Here is a 16,046-nt window from a genome sequence, read left to right on the forward strand (position 1 = left end):
GGGTCTCAGGATCATAAGATTAGGCCCTGCATCAGGCTCCGTGCTCAGCTCAGAGTCTGCTATCCCTCTCCCTTTGCCCCTCTCCACACTCTTGTGCTTTCTCTCTCACACACTCTCAAATAAATAAGTTAAATAAATCTTAAGATAAAAAAGTGTGATAAGAATATTTCCACTACTGGCAGCCCCGGTGGCACAGCGGTTTAGCGCCGCCGTTGGTCCGGGGTGATCCTGGAGACCCTGCATCAAGTCCCACATCAGGCTCTCTGCGTGGAGTCTGCTTCTCCCTCTGCCTGTGTCTCTGCCTCTCTCTTTCTGTGTGTCTCTATGAATAAATAAATAAAATCTTTAAAAAAAAAAAAAAATATTTCCACTACTTATGGTATATAATGAACATCTCTAAGGTAAAGAATTATACTGGTTATTGTCTCTAAGGTAAATAATTCTACTGGTTATTGTATCTTAGCAGATTGAATTTACTGCTGTCTGAAAAATAATTGTGTGTAGTGTGTTTCTTCTAGAAGATAAAATTATCTTGATAAACTTTTACTAAGCTAAAACAGAAATGTAAAAACATTTTAGATGCTTTCATTTTCTTAAAAAAAATAAATCTAACCAGTTCATTGATTTTTCTGATGCTTTTATTAATGTGTATTTTTCTGGTTCTGGTTTATCTTTTCGCAGTGAAACATAACTAATAATTTAAGAACATGATTAACTTTGTTGGAAAATTTTCAAGTATTTCTCTTACTGAGCCTTATAATAGAAAGTTTTGCAAGTATGAGGAGGATTAGTGAAGAAAGTACTATGCTGTAAAGGCCAACATTTTGGAAATATAAATTGCTAGTTTGGCAGTACTTTTTTTATATCATATGCAATAACATGCCTCTGGACCAACCTTCTTGGAAGGGCCTTTATTTTTCATAAGAATTTAGTTTTACTGAATATATAGTTCAATTGAAGCAGAAATTATTACACCATATTTTATATTATTAATAACCCCAATATTCTTTAGCATTTATCCTCTAATTTATAAACCATCACAGACTGACATCTTTGTTTTTACAAGATTTTTGTATACTTTTATTGCAACCTTTACAAAATAAAATGGTAAGTGTTCTGTTTCTTTTTTTTTCCCCACAGGAGTACCAAAATCTAATCTCTTGCACACCAAATCATTAAGGGGCCATAAAGACTGCTTTGAAAAATACCATTTGATTGCAAACCAGGATTGTCCTCGAGCTAAACTTTCAAAAAGTACTTACGAAGAAGTTAAAACCATTTTGAGTAAGAAGATAAACTGGATTGTACAGTATGCACAAAATAAGGATCTGGATTCAGATTCTGAATGTTCTAAAAATCCCCAGCATCACTTGTTAAATTTCAGGCATAAGCCAGATAAAAAATTACTCCCACAGTTTGACTCTCAAGTACCAAAGTATTCTGCAAAGTGGATAGATGGAAGTACAGGCGGCCTCTCAAAATGTTCACAAAGAATATTGGAGCAGAGGGGAAATACAGACTTTGGGCTTGCTGTGCTGCAAGATTCAGGTGCCGCTTTATGCCACAATAGTGTATTGTGGCCTCATAGTCACAACCAGGCACAGAAAAAGGAAGAGCTGATCTCTAATCCAGAGGCTAATGTCCAGGCCCAGCATCCACATTACAGCAGAGAAGAATGTAAGTAAAATAGGGAGAAAAGTAAAGAGTGCAGTTTTGTTGGCTTTTTAACATTTTTATATATGTGATATGTTAAGAATTTTGCTGTAGAATTTTACAGCATATTTAAGGTTCATCATAACAAAAATGGAGTGTCTTGGGGCAGCTGGGTGGCTCAGCTGGTTAAGCATCTGACTCTTGATTTTGGCTCAGGTCATGATCTCAGGATTGTGAGATGGAGCCCATGCTGGGTGTGGAGCCCACCTAAGATTCTCTCCCCATTCCCCCCAAAATTCTCTCTCTTCCTCTGCCGTCTCCCCTCCCACCTACCCTCCTGGGGAAAAAAAAAAATGGGTTTTAAATTCTCCCATCAATTCTCTGAAATACTCCGTATTATGTCGTAAAGCATTCAGATTCTACAGTCCCATCATATCTTGCTATTTTAAGTTTATTAAACTAAATGGAATTGACAAACAGAAGGAAGTTCAGAGTTCATAGAGTTCAGAAGTCCATCGTCCAGCATTGGCTAAACAAACACTGTCCCATTGCTCATCCCTACAACACAAATTGACTGGGGGTGGCATTTCAAAAGCAAAAATCTGACATTTCACGAAAGGACAAAGGCGTGCACTTATTTTAAAGTTGGGAAAAGTGAGCCTTTCAGTTTGCATTTATTTCTGCAAAAACTCACAGAAGCTGAGATAATTTTAATTGACTTTAAGTGATTTTAGAGCTTAGAGACCAGGTATACTTTTATACAGCTTTTGATTCTACATGTGAATTACCTAAGGTTACATAACGAGGTAGACAAATCAGTTTTTCAAACTATTGCCACAGTACTTTTGTGTTTTTCCACCTGTGCCATCACGAACTATGCAGTGCTTAAGTATAATCAAATTGATGAGTAGTGACTTCCAGCACATTTTAAAAACTGAAACAAAAGGAAATAACAGAATCCAATGGATGTAATACCAAGTATTCTCTGGCATAACTTTTGATTCTGTTGGAGGTGTACTGGGAGTGATGTAAAATGTTTCTCACTGTGGGTATGGTCAGGATTTGAGCACACTGCAGGTGCTAATGAAGGACTCTTAGCTAGAGTACTGGTGAATTCTATATTGGCATATAAGTGCAATTGTTCTTTTAAAAGTAGATTATTGTATTAGTGATGTGGACGGTTTATTTTCCCATGTTATTGTTGTAATAATTAACATATTTTCGTGTTTCAGTGAACTCCATGACTCTTGGTGAGGTAAAGCAACTGAAAGCAAAGCTCCGACAGGAAATACAGGGTAAAGAATTGGTGTCAATGTTTTGTGCATATGAAAATGTTGATACAGAAAATCCCCTGTGACAGGAAACGGGATTAGAACCTAGTGGAGTTTCCAGAGCAAAAAGAATCGGAAAACAACCTCTTTGAAATAAAGAGGAAATAAGTTTTTCTTTTTTTCAGTAAAAATGGAGACCTCTATCTCTGAGCTGAAACTCTGCCCCTTCCTAACATTGTATTGGGCCAGGCACTGTATGTGTGCTCCCTAACAGTACCTCAAGGTTGTATTTGCCCGGTTTTCTGCAGTTTTTGAAAATCACTATTTCAAACACAAAAGTAGTGAGAACACTATAGCGAACCCTCCGGCCCATCTTCACCAGTTTTAACTATTATCAAAACATAGCTAACTGTCTCTTGTCTCTGTTTGCATCCATTCCTTTCGCCCCACCCCCAGCACAGATGATTCTGAAGCAGATTCCCAGACAACATACTGTTTAGTCCACAAATACTTCCAAGATTTTCTCTAAAAGAGAACCTTTTTTAAAGGTAATCACAACCTCATTATACCTAAGAAAACAAAACAAAAGAAAAAAATAGCTGGTATTCTTGTAATATTATCAAATAGGATGCTAACACTAGTTAATGTTCAAATTCCCCAATTGTTTCCTTTTTTAATTTTTGATTCCCATTTAGGTGAGGAAACCAGTTCAGAGACATTAAGTTGCTTCTAGAAATCATGCATTCAGTTAATAGTAGATTGAGGATTACATAACCCCTGTCTTAACTGCACAGCCAGTGGTGGTCTTGGTTACACATCCTTTCAGAATAATAGTAACAATAATAATTGTAATAGCAACTTCTATTTATTGAGTGCTTATTCTGTGGAAAGTTCTTTACAGGTATGATCTCATTTACTAACAGTAGCCCTGTGAGGTGCTTACTATCAATATCAAGGTTATACATAAGAGGAAATTAAAATGTAGTTTAAGTTACTTGCCTGAGACTCATACAAGCATAGGAAGAATTCAGAAATGAAAGTAGTGTGATTCCATAGCCTCATAGAGGGGTTTCCAGACCTGGGTATTAATGGCACTTCTATCCATAAATCATAGTAGATACTGCTTGAACCTATTTATGTATTCGACTACCTTTTAAATCTTTACAGAAGTTTTTGAAGAGTTAACACACCAAGTACAAGAAAAAGATTCTTTGGCTTCAGAGCTCCATGTCCGCCACATTGCCATCGAACAGCTTCTCAAGAACTATTCCAAATTACCATGTCTGCAAGTAGGGCGAACAGGAATGAAGTCACACCTGCCCATAAACAACTAAACTAAACTTACACTTACTTCCTTTGTCCTCATGCCCCTACCATTTATTGGTCTGTCAGGCATGCCAACTTTGAAGAAAGTTATGATCCATTTTTTTATGGTCATTAAATTTGCAGAACTGAAGGCAGTATTTAACATCTTTGTCAAATAAAGCAAATCGTTATACTTTAGTCTTCTAGGATTAATCATTTTGGTTCATTTTGGGAATCATTCTTCCCATAATCACTAAATGGCCCTCCTTAACTTAACACGTGGGACTACTGTTACAGTGTGATTTTATTAAACATATTTTAATGTAATTCACCTGTCAAAACAATAGAAAATTAACAAACTCCTTAGATTAGTGTGAACTACTAAAGATAAGTTTAAGAGGGAAATGGAATTCATAATACACCTGTTATTTATTATGAGCAATATTTTAATATGAAAATTTTATATATAAAAATGCTATTTTTAGGTACCTTTCCATTCTCTTTATAAATGTGTATTTGAATGCCTCTGTATATTTACACTTTTCCTGTGTGAATATGTTCATCCATATTTCAGATCACTGCATTTTATTCTCTTAATGCGCTCTTTTTAAAAACTATTATCTTGTTTTCCAAAGATAAATGTATTTTGGAGTAGAAATCTATCTAGTTGTTTTGACTTCTAATAACTCTTATGAAAGAGGAATTAATAACTTTTTAAAGCAAGTATCCAAGGGAAAAAACATTATTTTTTTCTAACAAAAGCACTTCTGAGTTAGTTCAGAAAGAAAATGCTAATCTAGTTTTCATATGTCACCTTGTCTCCGTGGAAGTAAAAGCCTCTTCTACTTCATCATTATTTTCATTCTAATGACTTCAGTGTGTTAGGATTTGGACAGAATAAGTCAGGCCTCACTTCCAAGTCAAATGTAGTATCTGTCGAATTTAATGTGCTGCAAAATTGTTGTCCTGTCTTTGGAAAAGTTTGAAATCCTTCTTGTGCCACTTTAGATACAGGTTTGAGAATCCTTAAACTGTCCAAATTCTCTTACAAGTATCACTGAAATTAGTGCCCAAAGAAAGCATTGTGAGTTATTTTTCAAATTTTAGAATTTACAGGAAGAGAGAAGACTGCTTGATGCAGAGAAATAAAACTCTAATTCAAAAACATAAGTCCGTTTTAAAAGGATACTCCTGAGAGTTGCCTGTGATGTTTCCAAAGAATTCTGAATTAGTAGGTCCATCTCAAACAGATAAGTTTTTTAACAATGTAATATATAGTAAAAGCTATAACCAATGCAGAATTAAAATGGGCCCCAAATTCTGTTTTTAGTTGGTGCTTAGAATGTATGTATGAGGTAAGATCCTTTGCTTGAAAGAATCTACAGAAAAGCCCATTAACTTGGCAGCTTCATGCATAAAGATATGAATGACTTCTATCTTAAATCTGGCAGCCTGCCCTGGCTTAGGTCAGATTTTAGTCTTGAACACAAACAGTATTTGACTAAGCAAAGAAATGCCTCAATGTAATAGAAAGTAACTTTTTGTAATGCTAAGATGTGTTAAATTTGCCTGAGAGTATTAATTGATATCTCAATTGATTTTCTTTTAAGTATGATATAACTGTTTTGGGAGCTTTTGAAAAATGTTTTCAATTTCTCTCGATTTTTTGAGTCATCCAAAATGAATTTAAAATCCAGGGAGTGGGGATACATTGCCTTAGTTTTGATAAGCTTTAAACTGAATGTGTGCAATATCAAAATCTTTATAAATTTACAGGTTGAATAAAGACATTTCCTGATGATGCCAGTAAATATCTTAGGAAATGCTTACTTGTTAGGTCACATTTTTTAATTTGACTTTACTCTTTTTGGCACAAATCATCAAGAATGTTACTAGCCAGTGTGCTTCTATTTAGATCACTTAGAGACAGTCATAAAAGTTTGGGATAGGTTGCATTTGGTATCAGTAGTAGCATATTTCTAGAGTATGAGCCATATGGTGCAGTCCTAAGTGCAACAGTGTTAATCCAAAGAAAAGTGTTTGCTTTGTTTCTGGCAAATATGTAGCTTTACTAATGAGTTTGGAACAATTGGATGGGATTGTGCATGTACTAAGGAATTGGGGATTCTGATTTATTCCATTTAGATACTTCTACCTAAGCTCTTCAAGGAAAGGTGCTGTTAAAAAAAAAAAAAAATACCTGTGGTGCTGGTACTCACATTAGTACTTTATTTGGGTGAAAATTGCAGTAAAATAATTTTCTTGAAGGATTCTGCACAGCAGTTTATCCAGCTATTTGGTAAACTTTGACTCCTATGTTACTTTTCTTGATTGAATGTGCAGTTATTGTAAATGCTAAAATAAGGGACAGAATTAAGTTCTATCTTGAGAGAACATGAAATACTACAAATACCGGTTACTATACTTGGCTATTCTGTATAGTTAGTACTTTTTGAGGAAGGTTAGAAGAAAATCTCATCTATATCAGTTTCAAAAACAGGAAAAGGGAGAAGACTGCCAGTCAGCTCTTACTAACCTTTTCAGAACTTATATGATTAAGGGGAGTGAAATAAGATAAATATTTTTTCTTGTTAGATTTCATAGTTAGACGAATTGGGTTTTAAAAAATCAATTTGAAGTCAAAAGCGATTTTGATCACACAAGATTGTTCACTTTGAAGATTAAAGTCTTCAAATTTGTTCAGACTTTTAATTAAGCTAAAAATCTATTTTAATTTCAGATTATCATCCTTTGATCGTAGCATTTAATATCTGAATTAGCCTCTGTCTCTTTTTTTTTAAAGGCACACACTTAGGACACCAGTACTAGGTGATGCAGAATACAGAATAGGGTTTTGTTCTATTGCGTAGTTTCTTAATGTTGGAGCAAAGAAATGTTCTTAGTTCTTCAAATTTTAATGCTCATTTCACCACAAAGTGCCCATTTTTATATACACTTGAGAATTATTTTTAAAATAATATGTTCATGTTGCAAAGTGATTTTAAAAATCTGGTCAAAATATATTCTATTTTGTTGGCATCTCAACAGGCATCTTGAGATTTCTTGGGTTTTTCATCTGATCACATTCTTTACCACTGAAAATGGCTTTTAAAGTGCTTTTTCTGTGAATATATTTTTTACCTTGGTGTTTACACTGTTGAGGCTTGTCAATTTTTGCTGTTTTTTTTTTTTTTAATTAATTTTTAAGGATCTATTTGTGTGTTAATGTTTACCAGTTTGGATTTTATTTTGTTCTAGAAGAAATCTGCTTGTGTTATTAAATATTGTAAAATACAACTCAAAATATATATGCTCTAAACTGAAGAACTTTTAAAGAATAAATTATTTGTGTAGCTTAGAAGAAGGTTTAGTTGGTGACCATAAAATTAGGTTGTGACATGAAAATTTTCAAATGGTACAGTGTAAAAGTTCTTATAGTGGTTTTGTGGGGGTTTTTTGTTTTTTTGGTTTTTTTTTCTGATATACTGACAGGTATTGCTTAGGCTAATGCAAGAAAGCTGAGTATTTTTAAGTACTTAATAAAAAGTTTACAAAATTTTTTAAAGATCTTCTGTTGAGATGCAGCTGTAAAGCAAGGGTGATTGATTTCATTTCAGTGTTTAATTGCATTTTTAACTTTGGGTTAGTGGAAATAATTATTTGAGGAAATTTGTGGTGAAAATCAGTAAGATAAAACCTTCAACTGGCTACTCTTGCCACATTAAGTTTTGTGGTGGAAGGGTGGGAAATGTATTTATGAGAATAATAAGGTAATAGGACTATAGCACAAGCAAAAGGGATCTTGGAGGAGGGCTCTACTGTGGGATAACGAGGTCTTGTCCTACATGTCAGCGCTTGCATTCACTTCTTCCCTTCCTAACTGCGCTTGTTAGAATTCAGTCTAACCCCGTAAGCAGCTTAGTCACCTTGCTATGAATCAATCATAGCAAGTCTCTAGCGTTATGATTGTTCTTAGCACATAGTTTGTAACACATTCCTTTTTAGTTTTTAAAAAGGGTCCAGATGACTAATGCATCTTAGTGATATTGAATTAGTATACAATTTTAAGCTTACCAAAGTAAAACAAAAAAATCATGAAGATGAATATTGTGCCCCTGCTCCCCAAAAAAAGGGTTAGTTGAATTTCCCTCAACTGCACACCCCTAAAAGGAATTTTAGTAAATGTGGGTTTTTTCCCAAACATGTAGAATGTCCATTTTCATTCTGCTGCCTCCCAAAGAGGCAATTTAAAGAGTGTTCAGTAGTGACTTGTGTTAAATGCTTTCATCCCTACTTTTACAGGTTGTATGTGTGTGTTAACCTTATTTTAAATCTGAGTAGCCTATGCTATGGTCATTGAAATTATAGTCATTTTGCTGTTAGAAATTTATTTTACAAAATTGTGCTAGCATCTTTGGGAAAAGAAAATGAAACTGCAGTGGTGAAAAACAAGTTGGTTTTAAGAGTTTTAGACATTACTTGGCTATTTTTTCTTTTAAAACTGCAATAATTTATATATTTGTATTGTTCTGCCTTGGAACTGTAACTACATATGCTTGTCTATTTTTAATTTTACAACAATAAAATAAATATTTTGTTATCTGTTAGCTTCAGTGGATATTTTTAAATATACTTCCCCCTCTCCCCCTTAAATGGTTGACCTATAAGAAGAGTCTTGTTTTGCAGGCTTAGGGAGCCTATACTTAGCCACTATTATCTAATAATTTATCTTAATGTTTTGGTGAAAATCTCTCTTGAATAGTTAGTATCGCCTCTGTCCCAAGAGCCCAGAAGCAGGAAATAAGATTCCTGTGGCTTACTAGATGTCTCCAACTTTTTAAATTGGAGTGTACTTTACATACAATAAATACACAGATTTTAAGTGTGGTGTTTGAGTTTTAACAAATGTACAGAACTGTAGAACTATCAGCCTTGTGGCCCTTTCCAGTGTCTTCACTCTCTGTTTCCCTTCCACTGTTCTGATTTCTATCACCATAATTTGCATTTGGCTGCTTTAGGACTTGACATAAATGTTATCATACTGGATGCACTGTATTCACGTGCCTCTGGCTTTTTTTTTACTCAACTGGGTTCTTTGAAATTCTTCCATAGTAACACAAAGATCACTAGTTTGTGCCCTCTTTTTTTTTCCTGACTAGTTTTCTGTTATTGTATGAATGTATTATAATTTGTTTATCCATTCACCTGTGATGGACATTTGAGTTGTTTCCAGTTTGGGGCTAATGAGAATAAAGCTGTTGTGACTATGTTTAAATTGGCTCTGAAAAGAAAATTAAAAATAGAAATTAAAGTATTCAAGATCACTTGTTAGCATTATGAATCCATTTATAAATTACTATTTTTCCCCAAAAATGATTTTTTTTTTAAGTAACATATATGCTTTTGTGATAACTTAAAACTAGGAAGCAGGGACATTTGTACAAAAGATCAGAGGCAGAATATAAAACAAGGGATGTTTGAGAACTAAAATATTTAATGGGTTGCTAAGAGAACAGTAATCATCCTTGAAGGTCTTGGATGCCTAATAGTCTAAGTCAGACCACTTTGTTTTCCAGAGGAGGCAATGAAAATCAAGAGAGTCTGGTTGGGAGAAAGTACTGGAAAGAGCACCATACCACAAAAGAAATCGTTCTTCTGTTTAGCTTTAACTACTTTATGATGTTAGGGGAAATTCGTTACTTAATATTTCTAAGCCCGAATTCTCCAAGCTAGAGCAAATAGTTGGTAAAATGCAAGCCTACTGCTCCTTTATCACCTTTGTTCCTGCCCAGTTTTCAAGACTTCATGGGAATTTTCAAACTACTTATAAAATGATTTATTCTCCCTCATTTTTAAATATCATTGTAGAGCCCAGAATTCTTTGCAGGCATCTTAGAGCCTAGCAAGTAGGTGTGCATGTGTCAGATGGAAAGGAGGGAGATGACTTATATATTGGTATTCTGAGTTATTCCTGAAAGGTTTGACTTTTGGGATCTGATGTAAGATCACTACGATCTTAAATTGCACATGACCTGCAAGTTTATATTAGTGGATTCCCTGCCCCCCCCCTTCTCTCTCTCTACATCTCCCTCCCTCCCTCTCTCTCTCTCTCTCTCTGCCTCCCTCCTCTCCCTCCCTCTCTCTTTCTCCCTCTCTCTTTCTCAGTGCTCTGCATCTGAATTCCATTCCAGTGTTCAAATGGCACAAACCACCTTTACCTCTAGAAGCAAAAACTTAATCCCAATCTCTCGTGCATCTGAGACCCCCACCCTGACTGGCAAAGCAGAGAATCTGGTTAGGGGAGGACCCATGTTAGAGCAGCAATGCCCATCAAGAGGAGAAACATCCAGTATCCAGTATCCAGTGGAGGCAAGAGGGAAGCTCCTGGCACCTGGTGTTGAGTAGCCATTGCTCTGTAAATCTGCCCATGAATCTTACAGGTTTTGTTCCTGCTGGTTTCCAAACCTCCTGAGGTGACTTCTGCCCACTGAAATAAATTCCTTTTCAGCCTAAGTCAACTTGTTGCTTTCCTCAGCTTGTAACTGAGAACTCAGTTACTCCTCACTTCATCCATTGGGTCCATGTCCAATGCTCTCTTGCTCTGAGATCTTAACAAAATTGGTTTTTAAAAGTGTACTGCTGAGAACCCTCAGGACCACATGGTCAGCCTGCTGGTCAGCTGAACATGATGGGAAAATCTGAAGAAGTAAATCTTTTGGTAATGTGGGTGTACATTTTCCTGTTAAATGTGTTCATTGTTCATACTTGGGGTGACATCGGAGAACTTCTCACTGTGCTCCACTAATTACTGAAAGTGCTCGCGGTTTGTTCCTACCAGGATCTTGGAAGAGGGGATCTAATAGAAACAGTGAAGATAATAACTTTAGCTCAGGGCTTTCCCTGTGTTCTCCCTGGTAATACTAAATGACCTTCAGCCCAGTAATCATCTGTTGAATGAATGTGTGAATGAGACTTCAGAAGCAAGACTAGGATTGCATGCCCTCTAAAAGTAAATCAGTAGTTATCCCCAAAATGCCTAAGGCCTTCATCCAGTGACTGAATACATTTCTCCACATACCCCATTCTTCACAACACCTCCATGAGTATTTCAGGCTTTTGATAACACTTGTCCTGTCTCTGTTTCTTCTGAATTTCATGGGACACATACATCACTTGGCTGCACCTCCACAGTTTCTGCATCAATAGGTCAGGACTGGTACCTATGAATTTTTATCTAACATTCCCAGGTGATGCTGCTGCTGCTGCTGGTCTACGTAGCTCTTTGCAAGCCCCTGCTCTAAACCATCCACCACCTCAGTTTATTTCCCAAAAGATGTAATAATACTATTACTTTCCTCCTCATACTTTTCTAGATTACCATTGAAAAGTCAAAATTAATCCCCAGAGTTCAGTGTTAAAAGCCTTCACTATTTGGCTTCTGCCTATTTTCCATTTAAATTCTTTTCATCAAATTGAGACTTCGTTATGTGCCAGGAACTCTAATAAGTCCTATAGGCTTTGGGCCAAGGGATACAAAAGCCAACAAGACTTTCTTGGTCAACTGAAAAGGATTCCACCTCATGGTCTCATGGTTAATAAAGATTGAAAAGTGTCCATTGGATTTAGCAACCAAAAATTCAATGAAAACCGTTGTAATGGACCAGTGGGAGCAAAAGTAGGTCACAGTGAATTGAAGTGTGGGTAAAGAGGTAGGATAGTAGGGCTTGGGTGTGAAAGCACTGAAGAGATAGAACACGATAGCACATCTAGAATGTTTTGTCTTTCAAGAAGTTTAGGACCATCTCAGACTTTGGCACTGGAGAGAAGGCAAAACTGCAGATGAATGTGTCTGAGGAAGATTCACTGGAGAGTAAGTTGAGAAAGCCTCCACCTGGCTGACTCTCTTTTCTTGGAGAAAAGGAAAAGATGACAGGGTCAGAGGCTCAAAAGTGGAGATGTGCTAAATAACTGCTTTCTGAGGAGTGAGAGAGGTCCTGGCTACAATAGACAGGGTTGCCAGGCTATTTAGAAGAGGGGTCCATGACTTGCCACTGACAGAATTTCTCAATTTGCATTCAGATTTTGTTGCTGGAAATACAGAGTAGGACTATTTCTGTAATTGGAGTAAACGAAACTGAAAGCACTACTGGAAATAGAATCTGAAACAGATAAATCTGTGGCTCAGAAAATTCTGAGCCTTACCCAATAGATAAAATTTCAAACATGGGAAAAACGGGAAATTTGAAAAGCTACTACAAATAACATAATGGAAAAAATGAATTTTGTAGCTTTAACTCAAGCAATAATTTTCAAGCAATTATTTTCATGAGAGACTAAGACAATGTAGGTCACTTGGTTATCAAGCTTCAACACAGGCAAGTGGGAAGCGTGTGTATCTTGCATAAAAGGCAGTTTATTAGAGGCGAGTCAGTATACAGAATGTGAAGGAAAGCCAAGCCAAAGCCACACACGGTTTCAGATCTGCAACTTAAAGCAAAGGCAAATAAATGTAGAAGGAGGAGGACTCTTCTAGGGGAAAGACGCAACAGAATGGGGAGTGATGATGGAGAAGAGGAAGTTATAAAGAGGAAGGCCATTGCTACACTGACAGTGGAGAACTCGGGTTCTAACCCTCCTCTGTCACTGCTGGGCACTGTTCCATCTCCCGTAGCCTCTGTGTTCTCATCTGTGAAGAGTGGCATTGAACTTGGTGCTCGTTAGGGGAACTGAAAGCTCATACCCTAGAAAGATCATAAATTTTAAGAAGCCTGTGATGGAAAATCTCCCCAGCCCCGGCATGAACAGCAGAACTGAGCTGAAAAGAATAGAAAGGAAGTATGGTTTCATTTCAGAAGAAACTGTGAGGTGCTTTTACAGCAAGATATTTCTATGATTATCTGTGATGAGAAAGAAAAGACAACAGAATCAACCCGGCTCATAAACAGCCATACAATTCTCTATGTACTGTCTGTAGGAAAAAAAAAAAAAAAAAGACTGTAAGTCTTGACATCTTATTACTCACCCACATTCTTATATCAGGGAAAAATATTTCTCTTAGGAGTAACAGTGGGATGATTTTGCCACACAATCAGAACTTGGGTCATCTGCAGTTCAGCTCCTGATAACTGGCTCGGACATTTCCACCTGTGCATGGAAAATGAAGATATGAAGCACTGTGAAAATCTGTTGTAGAGCATCATTTATTCTGTCAGTATAACTGCCATTTATTCTGAAATTACATCTTTCCTATTATGGGAGTGGAATATTTCTTTCATAAAGTGACAGTGACAGTAGAGGGTAGGTTTTTATTTTTATTTATTTAATTTTGAGTCCTTATTTGTTATAAATTAAAAACCACAATCTTATGTCCGTGATTGAGTTCTCCAGAAAAATAAAAACCAGTATGTTTAATATATATGTGTAAATATTTGTATACGTGTGTGTGTGTGTGTGTATGCCCCCAAGTGCACACACAGAAAAGGAGATTGATTTTAGGGAATTGGCTCACACAGTTGTGGGTGCTGGCAAGTCCAAAATTTGCAGGGCAGGCTGGAAATTCCAGAAAAAATTAATGTTGTAGTCTTGAAGCCAAAAGTAATCTGGAGGCAGAACCCCTCCCTTCCAGCGAATCTCAATCTTTTCTCTCAAGGCCTTCAACTGATTGGATGAGGCCCACCAAACTGTGGAGTGTAATCTGCCTTATTCCAAGTCTATTGATTTAAATATTAATCACATCAAAACAATACTTTCACAGCAACATCTAGACTGGTGTTGGCCAAAGAACTAAGCACCACGACCTAATCCAGTTGACACATAAATTCAACCATCATAGTTGGTCACTATTTTTTATTTTAATATTCCATGCATTTGATATGTCTGAATACCACGGGTTTGATATTAACTCATTGATGGGTGCTGCTAAGCAGCACTACCCCTAAAACTGTCAGTTTAGGTTATGATCTCCAGAGAAGGAAATGCACACAACAGGCTCTTCTACTATTCTGAATGTTTCCACATTCTAAGAGGGCTTAGAGGAATAACTTTCATTATTTCTTACATAATCTTTTGAGTAACAAAGGCAGTTATCTACCAATATGTTTTCTCTTAATCTGGTGTTGGTCTTAAATTATTTGAAACCTGAATGTTATACAAAAAGTAAAAGATTGGGGGATCCCTGGGTGGCGCAGCGGTTTAGTGCCTGCCTTTGGCCCAGGGTGCAGTCCTGGAGACCCGGGATCGAATCCCACGTTGGGCTCCCGGTGCATGGAGCCTGCTTCTCCCTCTGCCTGTGTCTCTGTCTCTGTCTCTCTCTCTCTCTCTGTGTGACTATCATAAATAAATAAATAATTTTTTAAAAAAAAGTAAAAGATTGGGATGCCTGAGTGGCTCTCAGTTAAGTGTCTGCCTTCAGCTCGGGTCATGATACCAGGATCCTGGGATCCAGCTCCATGTCTGGCTCCCTGCTCAGTGGGGAGCATGCTCCTCCCTCTCCCTCTGCCATTCCCCCTGCTTGTGCTCTCTCTCTCTCAAATAAATAAAATCTTTTTTTTTCTTTTAAAGTTAAAGTTATATTATAGCCCCCAGTAGATTCAATACCTAATAATTTTAGACAAATTGCTAAAGGTTTTGGAATATTGAATGTTTGGTTTGTATGTCTCTTATCTTTGGTCTCTCCTACCCCTACCACACAAATAATTCTCTAGAATTATTTTGTATCAGAAAGATACCACCAAATCTCAAACACCATTATCCCAAAGCAAACATTCTTGAAACAACTTTACATGGTCCTGGGTCATAGAAGAGCCCTAGTGCTCCCCACAATTAACTGGGTAAATAAATTTCTGGCTACCTCGCAGTGGGGAGTTTGTTCCTTTTTTGTCCTGATCCGATAGCTCTGAAACTAGAAAATGCAGCTAAGTTGCTGTTACACTGCTTCTCAGAAAAGCACCAGAAAACAATGTGGGGGCCTTGTGTGCTGCTGCTCTTTAGGGAGATAGGGGGAGCTTCCCTTAACAGAAAAGAAAATGCAGGGGGAGTTGAGCTACAGACATGGAAAGCCACATTTCCTTTGCTATTTCCATCTCTTTTCATCTTCATACCTGTGTGAACAAAGCACAGCAAATAGAAGTTCACATCCTGCTGGGCTACCCTGCTTCTTATCAAAGTACGGAGGGAATTTCTATCCCAGACTGACACAGACTCGTCTCATCTCAGAGAACAAAGTGCCCCAGCCTGTGAGATACATAAACATCATAGGCAATGACTAAACAAGTGGTGCTAAAGGGGCCTTCAAGAGTGTCATAGCTTTGATTTGATTTGATTTTGTTTTCTTGTAGGAGAACCCTTCAAAATAAAAAGATACTTTAAGAACATATATGAATGTAGAGATGCTACTACTGTTCTACATGAAAGACCCTGGAGATTTTCAGAGCAAAGCTCCCTTCACACCTTCTCAGTGACTGTCCTCCCAGATCCCCCAAACTGTCACCTGCACCAAAGTGTAGGTCAGCTTTGAGTGACTACAGCCTAGGGTATCTACAAAGCGCTGTAAGAAACTGCTGATCTAGTCTCACCTCCTGAAGTAGCCTAAATGGCTTAAAAAACTTTTAAGCATTTTACAGAGCTCATTAGCCACAGAGGCAAGGACCAAATCTCAAATCTCCTAATTCCATTTCCAGAGCTCCTGTGATATACCACCTGTACCTAGGTTCCTAGTTTTTATTTCTATCACACAAGATCTCCTGCCAAGGATATTTCTGTAGGATATTTCTGCATACTCTGATGGGCCACAGAAAAAAAAAACAAGAGTGGAAAACA

The 16,046-nt window shown here is 36.9% G+C and overlaps 1 protein-coding gene and 1 long non-coding RNA gene across 15 annotated transcripts in view; one reads left to right on the forward strand and one right to left on the reverse strand.

The window, feature by feature from the left end:
• LOC112917666 (uncharacterized) overlaps window positions 1-16,046 on the reverse strand; it is a 162,379-nt gene that overhangs the window by 35,368 nt on the left and 110,965 nt on the right. For all 7 annotated transcript variants that reach the window (XR_011997693.1, XR_011997691.1, XR_011997692.1 and 4 more), the window contains one exon: window positions 13,252-13,373. This is a non-coding gene — a long non-coding RNA (uncharacterized lncRNA). The remainder of the gene's footprint in view (window positions 1-13,251; window positions 13,374-16,046) is intronic.
• C15H21orf91 (chromosome 15 C21orf91 homolog) overlaps window positions 1-16,046 on the forward strand; it is a 55,975-nt gene that overhangs the window by 20,535 nt on the left and 19,394 nt on the right. For 2 of the 8 annotated variants that reach the window (XM_072740917.1, XM_072740918.1), the window contains exons 3-6: window positions 1,141-1,677; window positions 2,886-2,948; window positions 3,381-3,472; window positions 4,092-8,836. In XM_072740917.1, the coding sequence (XP_072597018.1) occupies window positions 1,141-1,677; window positions 2,886-2,948; window positions 3,381-3,424 (644 nt within the window). In that variant the 3' untranslated portion in view covers window positions 3,425-3,472; window positions 4,092-8,836. Of the gene's footprint in view, window positions 1-1,140; window positions 1,678-2,885; window positions 2,949-3,380; window positions 3,473-4,091; window positions 8,837-16,046 lie in introns of those variants that run through there. The other 6 variants (XM_072740915.1, XM_072740916.1, XM_072740914.1 and 3 more) reach the window with 3 other exon arrangements.

The sequence above is a fragment of the Vulpes vulpes genome, chromosome 15 (genome assembly GCF_048418805.1).
Source record: "Vulpes vulpes isolate BD-2025 chromosome 15, VulVul3, whole genome shotgun sequence".
Classification (NCBI taxonomy): Eukaryota; Metazoa; Chordata; class Mammalia; order Carnivora; family Canidae; genus Vulpes; species Vulpes vulpes.